This window comes from Mastomys coucha, unplaced genomic scaffold (genome assembly GCF_008632895.1).
Source record: "Mastomys coucha isolate ucsf_1 unplaced genomic scaffold, UCSF_Mcou_1 pScaffold14, whole genome shotgun sequence".
NCBI lineage: Eukaryota > Metazoa > Chordata > Mammalia > Rodentia > Muridae > Mastomys > Mastomys coucha.
The window spans coordinates 64,958,888-64,975,992 of record NW_022196896.1 but is presented as its reverse complement, the minus strand read 5'-3'; the positions used below and the strand labels follow the sequence as shown (position 1 = coordinate 64,975,992).

The 17,105-nt window shown below is 43.4% G+C and overlaps 1 protein-coding gene across 4 annotated transcripts in view; it reads right to left on the bottom strand.

Annotated features, from left to right (window-relative positions):
* Positions 1-17,105, bottom strand: part of Vwa3b (von Willebrand factor A domain containing 3B) — a 160,110-nt gene that overhangs the window by 17,668 nt on the left and 125,337 nt on the right. For all 4 annotated transcript variants that reach the window (XM_031367215.1, XM_031367213.1, XM_031367216.1 and 1 more), the window contains 3 exons: positions 14,903-15,021; positions 10,203-10,253; positions 8,755-8,956 (listed from right to left, as the gene is read on the bottom strand). In XM_031367215.1, the coding sequence (XP_031223075.1) occupies positions 8,755-8,956; positions 10,203-10,253; positions 14,903-15,021 (372 nt within the window). The remainder of the gene's footprint in view (positions 1-8,754; positions 8,957-10,202; positions 10,254-14,902; positions 15,022-17,105) is intronic.

The following is a 17,105-nucleotide window of genomic DNA, read 5'->3' as shown; positions in this document are numbered from 1 at the left end:
AAACACAGGCTTCAGCCCAGGAAATAAAATATCACAAAATGCAAGCAGGAGAAGGGGATGATGAGCCGCTATCAGAGTGAAATGAAAGATATTGATTTGGCACTTTCTTAAGTAGTACATTTACCATATGGCTGATCAATAGGGATATCTCACTAAGCTAAATGGGATCTTAATAACTATGCAAAGACTTACAAGCAAGCTTCTCTGGAAGCTGTACATTCTCTGACTCAATCACTCTGTCAAGGAGAATGGCTGACATCACTGGATATACTGGATGAATTGGTAGCGTCAGTGGTGGGTGCTACTTCCTTATTCCTGGAGTTTTATTCATAAAACAACAAAGACAACAACAAGCATCCCAAACACTCGTAGGAAGTTCAGAATGACCGCCTGGAATCTGAAAATGGTCTCAGGAGGATGAATCTGCACTAGGAGACAGACAATAGGTTTCTAAATGCTGCCTACTTAGCTGTGTGAATGAGCAGTATCTCTTAGCCTTGCTAGGAAAACCACATGCTTTCTACCTACCCTGCTCAAAGGATCATTCTCTTCTAATCATTCTGGGACCTGACTAACACAGAAATATTAGTGACTCCCATTCCCTGCCTAAGTTTCCAACTGCTCTTGCCGTTGTCAAGAGTTCCTTCCAGTCTACTCCACAGCATGTGCTTTTATGGAAAGGGCTCTCGTGGGGCTTCCTTAGCGGTATCGTTGTACCCCAGCAAGTATGACTGGACTTACAGATAAAGCTGAGCCGTCCAAGCAAAGCACACTGGCAATGCTTTGTGCCACGCAAGCAAAGCATGGGCATCCCAGAATGGAAGGACAGATCATCAGGGTCGTTGGACAAGCTGCTCCTTCAGCCAGAATACTCACGACCTTATTCTAGAAGCTGTTGCCTCTTTAGAGGTGCTGCATGGTCTACACTGAAGAACACCTAGCTCATCTCATTCTTGCCTGACCTCGTCCAGGTGCATGTTCAGAATACAAATGCTAGCTACTACAGAGAAATCCATAGGATGAGACAGAGCTCTAAGCATAGGCCCCAAAGAACCAGCAATCACTGGGCACATGATACAGTCTTGGTTACAAAATCCAGAGAATACATTGGATATTTTCCTCAGATCCAATCACAAGGTGATGTATGCTGGGGTCCCAAAAGATGCCACCCTCCTACCACATCATTGCCTCTTTCCTATTCGTGTTCTTGGGATGAGGCTGCTAGGAACAGTAAAGTTACAGAATACTTGATACTTTTAACTTTCCCCTTCAGTAATAGCATGTGGATTCCATACCAGTTGTACCCACATGCCTACAACCTAACTACTACTAGTCTATGTTCAGAAGTTATATTAAGAACTCTCACTAAATGTTCTTGTTCTTTGGCATCACTAAACTCTACCTCCAGGACCCTGAAATCACTCCAGCGGCAGCCCAGTTTGCTTAGTGGTGCCTGCCTTGTCCTTTGGTCAAGGAAGTCTGTGACTGCTGTAATTAGGATAATGCATGGAGGGCCAGTGTGCTTCACCCTTCTCTTGAGGGTTCCCAATTATGAGAGCAGAAGATTTGCAAACTGTCTTTGTGAATAATAATTCAATTCCATTTGGAGGCTTGGCGAATAGGACAGAACTAGTGTGAGCCACCCTCATCTCCCCTCTTGCAGATTCCTAGGGTCTCCCTCCAACCCTAAAGACATCCCAGGTCTTCACTTTGTGAATAGCTATTATGATGCTTGGGGAGATATTACAGGGATGGAAGCTAAAGCAGATGGCCCCTCATCCCTTCCCAGATGCCAGGGGCAGCTCTGGGCTCTGGAGGAGACTTAACTTAATCACTGAAGGCAAGGCCTCCAAGCCCAGTGCTCCCAGCGCAGTGTTCCCATCCCAGTGCTCACAGCTCAGGCTCACAGCCTATTGCTCACAGTGCAGTGCTCCCACCCCAGTGCTCTTAGCAACATCAAAGGCTATCATGAAAAGAAAAAAAAAAAAAACCAAAATGTCTTAAATATTCAATGCTGAAAGTCACTGAAGCTCAAGGGTCTGTCACATGGGTGTTAATGATGCTCTTTCGATGTCACTGCCTGGCACATGGCCCCCAATACCAGTTTCCGGTCTTATACACGTTTCTCACGTGATATTATGCTGTACAAATAAACTCTGGGTCTTTAGGAAAAGTTCTCAACATATCTACACCTCTGGGTACTGCCTCTACTCATTCAGCCCCAAACACATTTTCTGTTGTTTCTTCTCGAGGGGCCTGCTCTGTATAGCCCGACACTTCTCCCTACCAAGGAATAGACCCTGTTTTCCTCACAGGTTCTGGAACAGCTGGTCATAGAAGGCACTGGCTGAGAACAGAGGGAAAGGGAGAAAAATCAAAGCATTGGTTTTTTTGCCCTTCCCCGCTCTTGGCTTCTAGCTTCTGCCACCTCTTGCTGTTGCTGCTGTGTATCCCGATGGTTCCTGTTGACTGGCTCTTGACTACCTTCCTGCTGCTGTAGCCCATTTATTAATGCTTCTCTCTCTGCCGACTGGCTAAATGGGATTGCTTCCTGTCTGGGCTCTGCCAGTAAGTTCTCCATACTCACTTCTCCCCCTCCAGTGTGCAACAACCACCCCCAAACCTGCTTTTGGTGCTTGGGCAGCATCTATGCCTAGGCACAAAGAGCACCTTGGAGGCCAGAGAGGGCTGGGATCCATCCAGCGAGAACCCTCCAGTGAGGAGGGACATGAAGTAATAACATGGGTGTGGCTTCTGCCACCTTGGGGATCACTGGAGGTGAGATCTCATTCTGGAACAAGGTACCAACCAGTCAGAGAATTTCTTTCGGGCAATGTTATTTGTGTTTGTGCGCTTGTGTGCATGCATTAGTATGGTGTCCCCCTTCCTTTGATTTCCCCCGTGACTGCAGTTCCTGGGCAGCATCCTATGCTGAGAACTCTGGCTGCCATGGTGCATTATGATGTTGGCTGAGTTTCCTCTCTCGTATCCTCTCCCACCCTCCCTTCCACCTGCCAGTCCATCTGAGAATTCGGCTCATTGAGGCCTTCCCACCTACACATGTTGCAGAACTTAGCTCAAATTGCATTGCTGTCTGGGGCTAAGGTGGCTCATTTTCACCTGTTGTTCTTTCTCAGATGACAATGTCATCAACGCACAGCCATGACTTGTGACTCCCCCATCTTCACATGAGGAGGCCTTACACTGTCAGAGAATACTCATAGTGTTAGAGGGTGAGCTTCCCACCAGATCCAGATGTCAGAAGAACACACTGATGTTTTCACTGTGGCACGAAAAAGGCTCACTAGCAGGGCTAAGTGATCTCTCTTACCCTCTACAAGAGGGAATCTAAAAACCACAGACAAAATGGGTTATAATGCATGAATAACAACTGGTTCAAGCTACTATCTGGAAACAAAGATATTAACTATATATGTGTGTGTATATTATAATATATGTTATATAACATATAAACATATACACATATATGTATAATTCACTATATATGTATATGTATACACACAATATATATACATATATATAGTATGTACATATATATTGTATATATACATATATATATATATACTGACTTCACTTTATACAGTTCAAAGAAGTTTTTCTTCTAGGTCTCTCTACCCAGCATTCCTCTCATGCATAATGCCTAAGTCACAACCTAGCAGAAGGTCCTCAGAGTCCCACGCTCTTTCCCAGTTGCACCTTGCCCAACCTCACTCACACCTCTCCCAGTCTGGAAAGCATTTCATAAAGCAGCACAACAAATCCATCATTCCTATAAAATCTATGGTCTCCAGATTCCTCATTTGTCATGCCTGTGAGAGGAATACACATGCAGCCAGCTGTGTGGGCCTATCCCCAAGGCTGTCAGGGCCTGCCGATGACAGGTTCCCACAACTTTAAAGAGAGTTCATGCCTGAAAATCATCCAAGGTGGTCAAGGCCACGGGGATAAAGAAGGCCTTGGATCTTTCTAGTTGTAAATTCTGAAGGAGTTGCTGTGGGGAAAGCCTGTGTTGCTTAGGAAGATGCTCAGAACAGCACGTCTGAGTTTTCCTAGACCAAGCTCCCATGGAACCTGCAGAAAGTCAGAGGTAATTTTATGAGGCACCTCACAGCTCAACCTTGGGGGCAGAGAGTTTAAAATGTGTGATCCTGATAACATAGTGGTTCTGGTAAAGTGAGGTTTCAGGAATTTTCATCTTAAGGTTTCTTTTCCTTTCATGGTCAGTGAGCCAAGCATCTACCTCTGGGGATGTCATAAAGCTGGTGGATTATGGATCACAGGGGAAATCATTAGACACTGGAGCACAGAATCTGCAGGATGCTTGCCAGACTGGGAAGCATAATGGTTATGGTCTTACATCTCATCATCTGCAGCCAGCCAGGGACTGTCGATGGAAGCCTGGGGGTGAAAACAAGCTCGGGCTCCCTATATACAGTGTTATAGCTCATCTCCTTATGTTACCTTCAGGAAAACTATGACACTGTCCCAAGCTCAACAACCAAAGGGATAGCTACAGAGAGTCACAACTAGCTTCAGCATAGAGTGTGGAAAAGCCTTGGGTCTCCAACTCGATCATGGACCAAGCAGAGTGACCACAGCCTTCAGAACACATGTGGACATTTCTCATGGATCCCATGGGAAGGACCTTTGTTATTGCTACACATCAGTAAACTCCAGGGGTCTTAGGAGTTGAAAGCTACTGCTTCTCTAACTTCTAGTCATTGTTCCAAGTCATTGCCCTTTACTAAGGGAATTTAAAATGAGACTATGCATATGTATGAAGAAGGTGATGGATATTTCTTTCACTGCAGGATCTTACAAGGCCTGTAACCTGGTCTTTGCTTTCTTGAGCTTTGCTTCCACCAGTTTTTTACCGGGGATCTTGGCCCTACTAGTGGGGTATGAGGTCAGATTAGTTGGCATGATAAAAATGGAATTAAAACAATCTCTGGGCAGTGATTGTGCATGCCTTTAATCCCAGCACTTGGGAGGCAGAGGCAGGCGGATTTCTGAGTTCAAGGCCAGCCTGGTCTACAGAGTGAGTTCCAGGACGGCCATGGCTACACAGAGAAACCCTGTCTTGAAAAAACAAAACAAAAAAAATGGAGAAACCTGTGGAGATAAGATGTTAGATGTCCCTCCTCATTCATTCCTTCAGAAAAATTGTGCTGGGCATGGAGGACGCCCTCCAACAGAGAGCATGGGCTTCAGAACCCTGTGCAGTGATGAGTCAATGAAGGAGGAGGCTTAGTTATGAATGCTGAGGTGTGTCCATGACATATTATGCAGACTAGATATCTTCCCCTATGCTTGCCTGTGCCTCAAGTTCTGGCCATTACTCTCTGTCTTCTGATAAAGATCTGGATGTCGGCACCTCTCCTTCCTGTACTGTTTTCCTTGGCATCTCCTTATCCTTCTGCTCACTGCACACAAGCTTTTGTTCCCACAATTCCATTGACACTCTCCTGGATGATATCACCAATAAGCTGCCTCTTGCTAAACAGAATGGTTTTGAGATACAAGTATGATGTTTAAAAAACTCACTGAATATACATACATATATACATACATACATATGTACGTACATACATACATACATACATACATTTATACACATTTTAGACACGACTTCTATCTTAGTTGTTGTTCTATTGCTGTGAAGAGACACCATGACAAAGGCATGTCTTATAACAGAAAGCATTTAATTGGGGGCTTGCTTACAGTTTTAGAGGCTTAGTCCACTATCATCATGGTGGGGACACAGGGCTGAGAGCTATATCCATATCCACAAGCAGAAAGGAAGAGAGAGAGAAACACTGGGTCAAGTGTAGACTTTTGAAACCTCAAAGCCCATCCTAAGTGGTACACATCCTCTAACAAGGCCACACCTCCTAATCCTTCTAATCTTTTCAAACAGTTCCACTCCCTAAGGACATAGCCTATGGAGTCCATTCTTATTAAAACCACCATCATTTCACTATGCAAGCCCAGGCTTGCCTAAGACTTCTAAAGTAGACCAGACATCCTTTGAACTTAAAGTGATCTGCCCGCCTCTGCCTCCTGGGTGCTGAGATTAAAGGAATGAACCACCATGCCTGGCTATTGATAATAATTTTAATAATGGAAGGAGAATAAAGGTTAGTGTGTGCTGAATATATTTACTGTTGGCACTTAGTAGTATCTACCTTCCATCGGGAGGACTAGATGTGTTTTGCAAATTAGTACTTTGATTTTTCAAATTCAAGGAAACTCTAGGGCTTAGAGAGGCTTGGTTGGGTACAGCAACACATTAGCTGGGCCTGCCTGACAGCCAGGACTCAGAACTTCTCCCTACCTGCTCTCACACTCTAGCTCTTTGAACTGAGCCTCTGATTCTCTGTAACTTTTCTGTCTTAGTCCCCTCTGTTGTCTCCTCTACCCCCATCCTGGTACCACAGATGATTCCAAAATTGCCTGCAACTCGGACTTTCTCCCAAGCCCCCAAGCTTTTGTTACTGTCCTGCCTCTGCTGAATGTTCCGAGAGCACTTAAGAATTAAACTGAAAGAGGATTATCTTTTCCTAAAACCTCATTTTCCCCATTACATGGTATCATGTTGGGAGAGCTCAAGAAGGGTGAGGATAAGGCCTGCCTGTGACCACCTGTGCCAAGCACACTCCCTGTTCACGGACAGGGAGAGAGAGAGTATTTTTGACCAAAAAAACTATGAAAATTGATTTTATTTTCATTTTATGGAAAGGGAGTGAGGAGATAGAAATATTAGTCCAATTAATTCAAACTCTAAAAATTCAAACCCTTTGTCCATCATTTTGCACACAAGCTCGTTAGCATACACGTCTTTGTCTTCGCTCATAAGAGGTTTCCTTTGACTCTGTTCATAACATTTTCTGCCGAAAACTTAACATGAAGCATAAATAAAATGCTATCAAATTCTGCGGGTAGGCAGTTGGAATGAGAAAATCCAATGGGGCCCAATAATTCTCTCTCCCATCCAAAAGGAGGGCAGGACTTAGTTTGTGTTAGAGGTGCTGCTGCTACCCACTGCCCAACTGGCACCTTGGGGGCACTCATAAATACTTAGTTAGTAAATGAGAGAGTGAGCAGGCAGGGGAGGTAGAAGAACATACTGTCAGGAAAGGTAGGTAGCTCATGTTTGGTGCTCTGGATTCCTAGGCGTCCCTTGGCACCTGCCAGGCAACAGAGAAATGTTGGCATCCAGAGGATGCCATACAAGGAAGTGGTGGTTAATTCTGAGGATCCTTTTGAACAATGTTAATAGGCATCTAGTGCTTCATGATAAGATTTTTGTATTCTGCACAAAAGGTATGGCTTCTTACATGGAAAGGAAGGTATAGTTTGTGAAGGGAGAAAAATAAAGAAAAATAATGAAAGGGGCTGGAGAGATGGCTCAAAAGTTAAGTGTGTATCACTCTAATAGAAGACCTGAGATGAGTGCCCAGCGCCCATGTTGGGTACCACATATGTGTGCACAAACCCTCATGCAGGTGAGTAATTAAAAATATACATGCACAAACCAAGAATCTAAAACAGTGGCTGTGGAATTAAAACCAGGCAAACCCTGCCTCATTTGACAGATGCTGAAGATAACTGAAAGGAACTCTGAAGGCCAGTTGTCTCAGAATGGCTTTCAGACTTTTGCTTGGTGGCTATCTGGAAACTGTTTAGGCCTTAGGATGATTCTGGAAGAACAACCCCACATCGATAAGCACCAACGCAGCCAGAAAGGAGTGCTCTATACTAGTAACAGCTGCTTAAAAGGACCAGTGTTCATGCCTGTGGCCCTCAAAGGCCACTCCTAAGACAGTAGTCTAACAAATTACCTCAGCCTGATGTACCATGGAGTCACAAAAGAATGAGGAAAAGGCAAAAACTGAAAAACAAAAACAAAACAATAGAAACTATCCAAAAGGAAATCGTTCAGTAAAGAGTTAAATAGGTCATGTATCTATCCACCACTGATGCCGTCTGAAGAGTCAGCAAAATCACAGAAACTGTATGAAATGATGCTAAGTAAAAGGCAGAATATAAAACGATTATAGGCTTCTGACTTGTGTGGGTAAAAAATATTTATTTAAGGAGGAAAAAAAAAAAAGAGCAATAGGAAGTGTTCCAAATGGTACTAACGAGGCAGCGAGGCTATGAGTTGGTTTTGTGGAATTTCAGTACTGAAAACATGAATGTCCTTTCTATTTAACAACCCACTGGGCTTTAATACTCTTGTTTTAAATATATAATAAAGAAAAGAAAGTTGGTCAGGCGGTGGTGGCACATGCCTTTAATCCCAGCACTTGGGAGGCAGAGGCAGGAGGATTTCTGAGTTGGAGGCCAGCCTGGTCTACAGAGTGAGTTCCGGGACAGCCAGGACTAAACAGAGAAATCCTGTCTCGGAAAACCAAAAACAAACAAACAAACAAACAAAAGAAAGTTAGAAGAAATGTGAAAAACTAGCCGAGACCAACTAAAGATAAGTAGTGAGATCTGAACCTCGAATCAGAGTCCAGGCATCTCCCGGAACAAAAATTCTACTGTTCTGTTTTGTTTTTCAATGGAAAGATTCCTTATTCTAAAAACAGGACATTAAACTCAAACGGCATTTCCTTTAACTCTCTTAGAAACCAGTTATGTGGTGGGTGGGTAGGGGAGTGAGAAGGTCCAGGTGGGAGGTGGCAACCTTAAGAGCCGATCAGGGTATGGGGGAACTCTGGGACCCACCTCCTGCAGTGTCCTGCTCTGATGGTTCTTCCTGGCAGCCTCTTGGAGCTCCATGGCTTGCTGGACATACATTTTCCCAGCCAAGATTTCGTTTTCCAGCATCGAGAGTTCTTTCAATGAAATGGGCCAATTCAGCCGCTCCAGGGCTTTGTTTAAGACTGCCTTGTTTTCCAAGTACTCTATGGGCTTGATTGCATCCAACCTGAGAAAGGAAGAAAGGGATCGGCAAAATGAGAACAAAATAAGCCTAATAAGGAAACAAAACAAACAAACAACAACAACAAAAAAAAACTGTAACCAATTTCTCCACAAACTCCGGGAGAATCATCTGTTGTCACAGATGTTAGGTGACAGAAGATGGTGCTGGCGTCAGCACCAGCCGTGCCTTCAGGTCCACATCTCCAGTCTCCAGAGCTCTCACTTTCCCAGAATAGTTATAATTAGAAACTGTCCATGGAATGGCTGGAAAACCAGCCTGAGCTCTGTGCAGAGCCATTTTAGTCAATACAATGTTGCTGTATGACGGAGGTCCATCAATTGCATCAGCTAGTGATGTAGCCATCTTAGATTACATTCACATGGAGGTGAGGTCTTGGGGAGGGGCAAACTGCCTAAGAACCCATTTAACAGCACATATATCTGGAGTTAAGCGACATATCATCATGTAGAGTGTTTTTGTTGCTTTTGAGACAAAAATCTCTATATGTAGCCCAGGCTGGCATCAAATTCATGGTTCTCCCCAGCAGATTATGGGAAGCCACCATCATGCCTGTCTGACTTTGATTTATTCTTTTTAAAGGGTAGCAAGCAATGTTTTTGAAGACAGAGATAGGAATGCTCCTACAGTGCTGAATGTGGCCGGAGGCAGTGAGCCTGGAGCCTTCTCAAAAACTTACTATGTGGTATGCTCACTCCTCACCACTATACATGCTTGAGAAATAAAAGCATGTTCCTATCAGAACACCCATGCAACCGAACACAGCAGCATTATGCATAATAGTCGAAGAAAGAAGTAATGAGTGGAAGGCCTGTCTGCGGAACGGGCCATCAGCGGTGTGTGTGACAGAACTTCTGTAGAGCGAGAACACATGTATATGTTTGGATTTATGCCATGATTTGCATGAACTTTAAAAGTATTCAGTTTTCTCAGGGAGGAACAGAAGACGGACACAGAAGTGCTACTTTGTCATGTGCTTCCTGTCATGTGATGGATCGAGAACAGGCAGTCATGGAAACAGAATGCAGACTGGAGTCAGCAGGGAGCTACAGAAGGCAGCAACAGGGAACAATTGTGTCCTGAGTAAGTAGCAGTCTCTTTCTGGGGTGATGGATGTTTAGGGGTGTTACCCACTCTAAAGACCACTGGACCAGATGCTTTGGAACAGTCAGGTTCGGTTATGTCAATTTCATCAGCATTTCAGAACCAAGATTGAAATGGAATAACTTACTTCTCTTTTTCCTCTTCAGACAGAGCTTGCCAGACAATTTTATTTAAGCGTCTGTGGGGGGGAAAATGCAGCAACAAAAATTTAAGAGCAATACACTTGTTTCAAGTAAAAAACGTTGACTTTAGGTTCTGAGGGGGAATCCCGAGCCAGCTGCCAACCTTAATCGGACCATACCACTGATATCCACTTAAACAGTTATCCTCCACTTTCCTAATGCACGACATTTCATACAGTTCCTCATGTTGTGGTGATCCCCAAATAAAATTATTTTGTTACTATTTTGTAACTGTAATTTTGTTACTGTCTTGATAGTAATGTAAAATGTCTGATTTGTGACCCCTAAAAGGGTTAAGAACTGATGACTTAGAGGTCACAGAGGCACATCTCCCTCCTAAGGGACTCTGAGGAGGCCTGTGGCTGGGTAGGAGTTCTGTCAATCACTAAGAAGTCCTTGCTGTCAAGGAAATGTTGTAAGTAAGCTGGTCCTTTTCGTCTCTGCATTAGGAAGTTTCTCATTGGCTAACAAGATGGTATAGCAGGAAAATATCCTGCTGCTGAATTTGATTTTTCCGTGAAAAAATAGGAAACAACTCCCTCAAGTCACCTCCCACATAGGCACTGTGTTATAGCATGTGAACACACACATATGTGCATGCACACACAACAAATGTAATACAAGGTTACATTTAAAAAGTAATTTTTGGGCCATACAGATTTATCCCTCTTAGCTTGCCTTCTGCAGATATTCTTCTGCCTGGATTCTGAGAGCATCTAATCAGGATTCAAGTTTTAAGTCATCCTCCCTATTTTCTGGATGGCAGCACAAAGATGGGCAGCTGAAGAAACACCTCAAGCATCAGGTCATCACCTAGGGCTTTGTGGACCGTAGGGGGACAAAACACCGGCTCTAGGACTTGTGGAGCAGGCACTTGTGACCACTGAGGTCATTCGGCACCAGCACAGCACTCAGAGAATAAATACACTTTAGGTGGAGGTGCTTTTCTGCCATGGAGAGGCTGGGGAGCCAAGACAAGGAATGACGTGTATGGGAGAAGAGCCGTGGTACTCGGACCCGGACCTCAGCTTCTCTCATTCCTGTGAGTGTTTGGGCTAGGTCGACTCAGGATGACAAGAGAATCTCTTCCCTGGTATGGTTTTGAGAATTCTGAGCTGGTCTGTGCATATCATATGTATTGTGTATGACATCAACAAAGATTCTGTAAGTGATGGCCAAATGTTAGGGAGAGTGGGGGCTGGGGAGATGGCTCGGCTGTTAAGAGCACTTATTGCTTCTGCAGAGGACCTGGGTTCGGTTCCCAGCATCCACATGGTGGCTCACAGAACCTGATGCCTCCTCTTTAATCTCCAAGGGCAGCAGGGCATGCACATACATATATATTCAGGCAAAATACCCATATTCATAAAATAAATACACCTCAAACATAAAAAGAGTCGGGAAGAGGGAATTAGGCCAGCCAGTGCTTTGAAAGTTTGACTCTTTGGGTTCCATTAGGAAATTGGGTTTCTTTAGTCGCTTGGTTCATGTAACAGTGATTAGGGCTTCTAAGACTATTTGATTGTTTGCGATTTTCTTAAAATATGGCCAATGCTCTGTCTCTATCTACACTTGAAAGCAGACTCAGTGTAGCATGGAAACTGGGAGGGGGGAACTGGGGGGGTCAGATTTCGCAATACAGATCTGGGGTCAAGCTCAGCACCAGCCTCCTCTCCCTTCCTTTCTCCTCCCCTCCCCGCCTCCACCCTACCCCTCCCCTCTCCTCCCATGCCCTGCCCCCGCCCGCAGCTGCTATGTTATCCTGTTCAGAATCCTTTGAAGCTCTGCTTCTCAGGGATAAAACAAGGCTAGCTAACAGCACCTGTCTGTGCCATTGAGAGGACGAAGCAGAAAGCATATATGTAAAGTGCCACAAATATCTGTGTTCCTCTCAGATCAAAAGACAGGCAAGCCCAGAATCACAGAGAGCCCACTGGTAACATGGGTCCAGTTAGATAGCATGGATAGAATTTTAACACAATCCTCTAGGAAATATTTCCCGGGGGTTCATATCTGTAACATCTGTGTCCCCTCTTGTCCATGGGTATGGTTAGAATTTTAATACTTTAGTGAGTTGGTGAAGTGGTCATGGCAAAGCTACCGAGAGTATGTGGGGTGCGGGGAAGGTATTGGATTTTAAAGCTTTTTTTCCAGCTGGTCCAGCCCCTTAATTCTGGCTGCTGGTTCACATCCACTGGCGTGCTATATCAAGAACAGACTCATCTACAAAGCAATGTATTACTATTGGCACATCGCAAGTGTGACCAGCGACCAGCAGCAAACAGATGACCTGAAATGGTGTCTTAAGCACAGCCCCAGAGCCGGACTAGAAGTGAGACCTCCTATGGGTCTGAGGGCTGTGATCTTGACTTTGGCAATCAAAATAAGCCACAAGAAAAATACTGGCTCTGAATTCAAACAGCCTTAGAAACATCCAAGCTTATGTTCCCATACACAAAGCCTAGACTCTTGAAATACTGGGACAGAAGGACACCCACCCATGGACACTGTGTCCAAAATAGTTCCTTTTATATCATCCTGTGAGCTTCCATTTGCTTAGTCATCCCTAGCTTGAATGGGCTCATGGATGTATGATACCTTTTATTTTCAAAGTGACATTGGCTTACTTTAGGGGAAAACATGACAGAGAGATGAGACTGACTGTGTGCAATGCAGCCCATTGTTTATCATTTACACATGATGAGAAAGTTGCACACCAATAAAATAAAATTAAAAAATGGAACTGACACTTATACAAACAAAATTCTTCAGCACTATTGCATGCAAAAGCCCAGGAAGTTTTTATTCTATATAATATTGCTACTATTAATACTGCTACACTAATATTAAATAACTTAAACACCAAGGTAAAAAAAAACCAATATCAATTAAATGAATCAACTTAAATATTAAACATCAAACTAGAGCGAATGTCATTAATGTAAAAAAAAATATTACTGAACATACAAGTTGAATATTTCTTATCCAAAAGTTTTGGTCCCATAAATGCTTGGTATTTTAGATTTTAAAATACATCTACCTGTAACATAATGAGATCTTATGGATGGGACACAAGTCCGAACACAAAATTTATCTTTTTTTAAATCTACCTATACACACAGCCCAGAAGTAAATTTATGTACAATTATTAGTGCATGCCCCAACCTTTTAACTGTAGTCTTTCACATGAGATCAGGAGCAGCATTTACCACATGTGCCATCGTTATGGGCCCTCAAAACTTTTGGAGCATCCAAGTTTGGAATTTTTAGGCGTTTTTGTCCAACTTTGTAGCAAAAACATTCCCCTAAGGTTAGCAAAAGCTTTTTTGAGAGTTACTGGTGGGGACAAGTCACCAAGTCTCTGTTTTGCATCTTCTCCTCAAGGGAGTATTGCTCTGCCTGGGAACAGGGCTCTCCTTCCTTTCTGAAACCCTCAGGTAAAGGTCAGCACGGCAGGAAGAGGCAAGAGACTACTGCGCTGCACATATCCACAGTTATTCTAAGATCAACAGATTCAAGATGGAGCAGATCCACAAGGAATGTTTGTCATTTGTACAATCCTCCTGTACCGGCTGGTTTTGTGTGTCAACTTGACCCAAGCTGGAGTTATCACAGAGAAAGGAGCCTCCCCTTGAGGAAATGCTCCATGAGATCCAGCAGTAAGGCATTTTCTCAACTAGTGATCAAGGGTGGGAGGGCCCATTGTGGGTGGTGCCATCCCTGGGCTGGTGGTCCTGGGTCCTAAAAGAAAGTAAGCTGATCAAGCCAGGGGAAGCAAGCCAGTAAGCAGCACCCCTCCATGGCCTCTGCATCAGCTCCTGCTTCCTGCCCAGTATGAGTTCCAGTACTGGCTTCCTTTATAACAAACAGCAGTGTGGAAGTGTAAGCTGAATAAACCCTTTCCTTCCCAACTTGCTTCTTGGTCATGATGTTTGTGCAGGAATAGAAACCCTGACTCAGACACCTCCCAACAGCTCTGTGGTGTGGCTTCTGTAATTATGTTATCTGCTGTCACATATGTCACATGCTTGCCTACACATAGGTGCTGAGGCTAAGGATGAACCGTGCGTGCACAGCCTGACCCCAGAGCACTCGCCTGTGTCTCTATACCAAATGTTTATAGGCTAAGTAATTGCAGCACTCAAATATTTGAATTATTCAAGCAAACTACATTAGAATTTGAATGGGATTTTATTGCATTTGAATACACAAATCCAATTTGAGCATTTTAAAAACTAAGCTGGGATTGTATCTGATGTGAATGGATTTCGAATAGTCAGATGCATGCACAGGCCTCTGATAGACGTCTCCACGGTCTCACTACTGTGGCCTTTGCTAGCTACTTTTCAAAGCTGTTAGGTGCCAACCTGATCAATTCCATTGTGCTTAGAGAAAACTTCCTGGAAACACAAGATTTCTACAGAGTTTAGAGTGGGAAACTGGAGTATTTAAGAGTCTTCAGGAGCCTGAAGTATTGTCCAGCACCCAGGGAGGAGGGACCCCTGAATGAGCTCTTACTTTGAGGCTGGTGTTGATACGGGGCCATTTTATAATTGCTGTTTCAGAGGAAGCAATCTAAGCTAAACACAAGAGGGAAGAAGCCCAGATGGATGCTCTGCCGAGCGTGTCCGTGGTTCATACTCACTTCTCATAGGATTTGATGGCCTGTTCCACATTTTGCTTGTAGATACTGAGGTTGACTCCATGGGGATTAGTTAATATCATCTTATTGCTGTTGTTGCACTCGTGTGCCAGAGGAAACACCTACACAGCAACAGAAAGGAGAGTGTCACTCGGTGGGTCCACAGGAACCTTCAGGGTATGTGTATCTGGGTACATTAAAAAACTATATAAAAACATCACTACAAGTATAGAAAAATAGAATACAGTAAATCTTAGAAGTAAGAATAAGAGATATAATTACTAACTCCCTCCAATTTAAATAACTATACATATTAAAAATCACCACCACAAACCAAAACCAACAGAAAAAACATTGCTTCAGGAAACCCTTGTCATAACTGAATATTATTTCTAGAGACTTTTATCAAGTTGGCAAGTATAGGCAATAATAAATAGGACCCCATTTTATATACATATATATGTGTATATTATATATTATAGATACTAAAATATAAAATTTTACATGTTAGTACTAACATACATAATATTAAATGAAACTGAAAGGCCCGGCAGGTAAATACTAAACTATGCTATTGATGTTTTAAACCATACTTGATTACAACCACAGGAATAGGCAAGCATTCTGGAAATGAGAGAACTTACATTTTAGATTTATTCATTTTATTTTATGTGTTTTGCTTGTGTGTATGCGTGTGCACCACTTGCATATGTGCCCCCTGTAAAGGTGGAAGAGGGCATTAGATCCTCTGGAACTGAAGTTATAGGTAGCTGGGAAATCATCATATGGGTGCTGAGACTCGAACTCAGGTCCTTTTCAAGAGCAACACATGCTCTTAACCACTGAGCCATCTCTCCAGCCCGGAGAAATTATTTTTAATAAGGAAGTCCTTTTACTTTCAATGAAGATGATGCAATTTGCACTGTTACGCCCCCCACCCCCAGCTTCTAAAACTGTGCCGACATACATTATATTAATAAACTAGTACAAAGAAAGAAGAAAGAAACTATACATGAATAGTTATAAAAGTTGAAGAGAAACGTAAACAGATGAACCAGGGTGAAGCTGTGAGTTGCTTGCTGGCTTTGTGTCCATTGATGGCATGGCAGCCCAGTTCCTAGGAGGTAAGACTAGGAGAGCTCTGTAGACCAAGGGTCCAGCCTGGGCTCAGGGACCAAGGTTAGCCCTGTGTAAGGAACCCTTGGAAGAAGATACAGACTAGCAAGTAACTTCACTACCAAGGACTGAGCCAAACCTTTCTCTACAAGGCCCACACACTGAAGGCTCATTTGAACCTTTTGAATATGTGCTCCGGGCCATAAGCATGCTCAAAGATGTGTAGGTCAAGTTTCCTCCTTGAAAATTGACCCCAAGCTAAGCATGCTCAGGATTGGGAACACACCTACCCCTAAAGTGTTTCACTGTGTGAGTATGTATGAGGTTCCCAGGGAAACCCCCATATGTCCTTCGTCTGGAGAGGCTATCATATGTGTGCATAAGAACACCTCTAAATAACTCCTGTGTTGCCTTTATCTACTGTGAGGAGGAAATCGCTCTTCACCCTTTCTTAGCTGGGCTTGTTTGAGGCTTTGCACCTGACTGAGATGAAAACCTTTTGTTTGGTGTCAACCAGGCTGCTCAAAGACAAATGAGAGAGAGCTCACTGAAATTCTAAGAAGAAATGGCTGCACGTTTTTGAACCTTGGGAAAATGACATTGAAACTGAAATATAGAAATAATCTTCACAGATTGAATAAAGTTGAAACTAGGGATAACCATTTAAAAAATAACTTGTGAAATAATGTGTAGACTTCCCGCACAATACAGAGTGTAGACAAAAGAGCCCCACAGATATATGGGTGCTGGAAGGTTATGTAGATGGAGATTTAGAAACCTCAATGGGAATGTCTAAAGAATAGGATCAAAGGGGGGGGTCATACAAGGAGCAACTTCTGCTCTGTATGTGTGTGTGTGTGTGTATGTGTATGTATGTATGCATGTGTACAAGTGCACATGTTTGTGCACGTGTGTATGTGCGTGCACACGAGTGCATGTGAGTATGTGTGCGTACCTGTGTATACATGTACATGTGTGTGCGTGTGCATGTGTGTGTGCGTGTGCATGAGTGCATGTGTGTGCATGAATTCATGCATGCAGAGGCTTCACAAATGGTGGCTGTATCTTTAGCTTTAAACTGCAAAAAAAA